The sequence below is a fragment of the Morone saxatilis genome, unplaced genomic scaffold (assembly GCF_004916995.1).
Source record: "Morone saxatilis isolate NCDOM2014 unplaced genomic scaffold, NCSU_SB_2.0 Contig19, whole genome shotgun sequence".
Classification (NCBI taxonomy): Eukaryota; Metazoa; Chordata; class Actinopteri; family Moronidae; genus Morone; species Morone saxatilis.
Genome location: NW_023339751.1, coordinates 23,081,697 through 23,082,386, shown reverse-complemented (window position 1 = coordinate 23,082,386; position 690 = coordinate 23,081,697). Strand labels below are relative to the sequence as shown.

General features: G+C 51.2%; 1 protein-coding gene across 1 annotated transcript in view; it reads right to left on the bottom strand.

Moving 5' to 3' along the window:
- Positions 1-690, bottom strand: part of birc6 (baculoviral IAP repeat containing 6) — a 22,778-nt gene that overhangs the window by 16,112 nt on the left and 5,976 nt on the right. Inside the window, exons 9-10 of the mRNA XM_035663872.1 lie at positions 359-508; positions 1-221 (exon numbers count right to left, since the gene is read on the bottom strand). Of these exons, the coding sequence (XP_035519765.1) occupies positions 1-221; positions 359-508 (371 nt within the window). The remainder of the gene's footprint in view (positions 222-358; positions 509-690) is intronic.

Below are 690 nucleotides of genomic sequence, written 5' to 3'. Positions count from 1 at the left end.
ACTCTGAAGCTTCCAGGTGCGGGTGTGTTGGGCTGCATCTCCATGGTGCTGCTGGTGAAGGTGCTGTGGGTGGCGTCGCTGCTGCTGCTCTTGCTGAACCTCCACCCAGCATGGCGGCACTGTGGCCGAGAAGCGAGGAGTCAACGTCTCGAATCGTGTCAGCTCCACCAGAGACATCAGGCTCTCTGTGGTCAGTGGTTGGTCCGTCAGGAGGTCCACTCCTGCACAAAGGCGAGTTTGGGGACAATTGTGGGACATCAGATCAATAGTGTCACAGAGAAGCCAAAGAACGGAGTGTCCATACTGTTAAACCCAATGGGGACAATTAATGACTGAGGGTGTCTTGTGTCAGGTCTACCTGTAATCCCGGGGCTAGAGGGGTTAGAGGAGGGCTTGGCCCCCTCGAGCAGCAGTTCAGCCCCTTTAGAAAGGGGGCCATCAATAAACATGTCTCCATCGTCTAGATCGTCACACACACCTCCAATTTGAAGGAAATGAAGTTCTCCACCTGCAGAGGAAAGCAGACACGAAATGAATACCAACAAATTCTTTCACGTTTATTTCAACGCTAACCTTTGAGAACCTAACAAATGCTGTATGCGCACAAGAATCGCTCTTCCGAACAACTTCACACTCGCATTGCAGTATATTCTCTACCTGCACCACCGCGATAGATAGATAGATAGATAG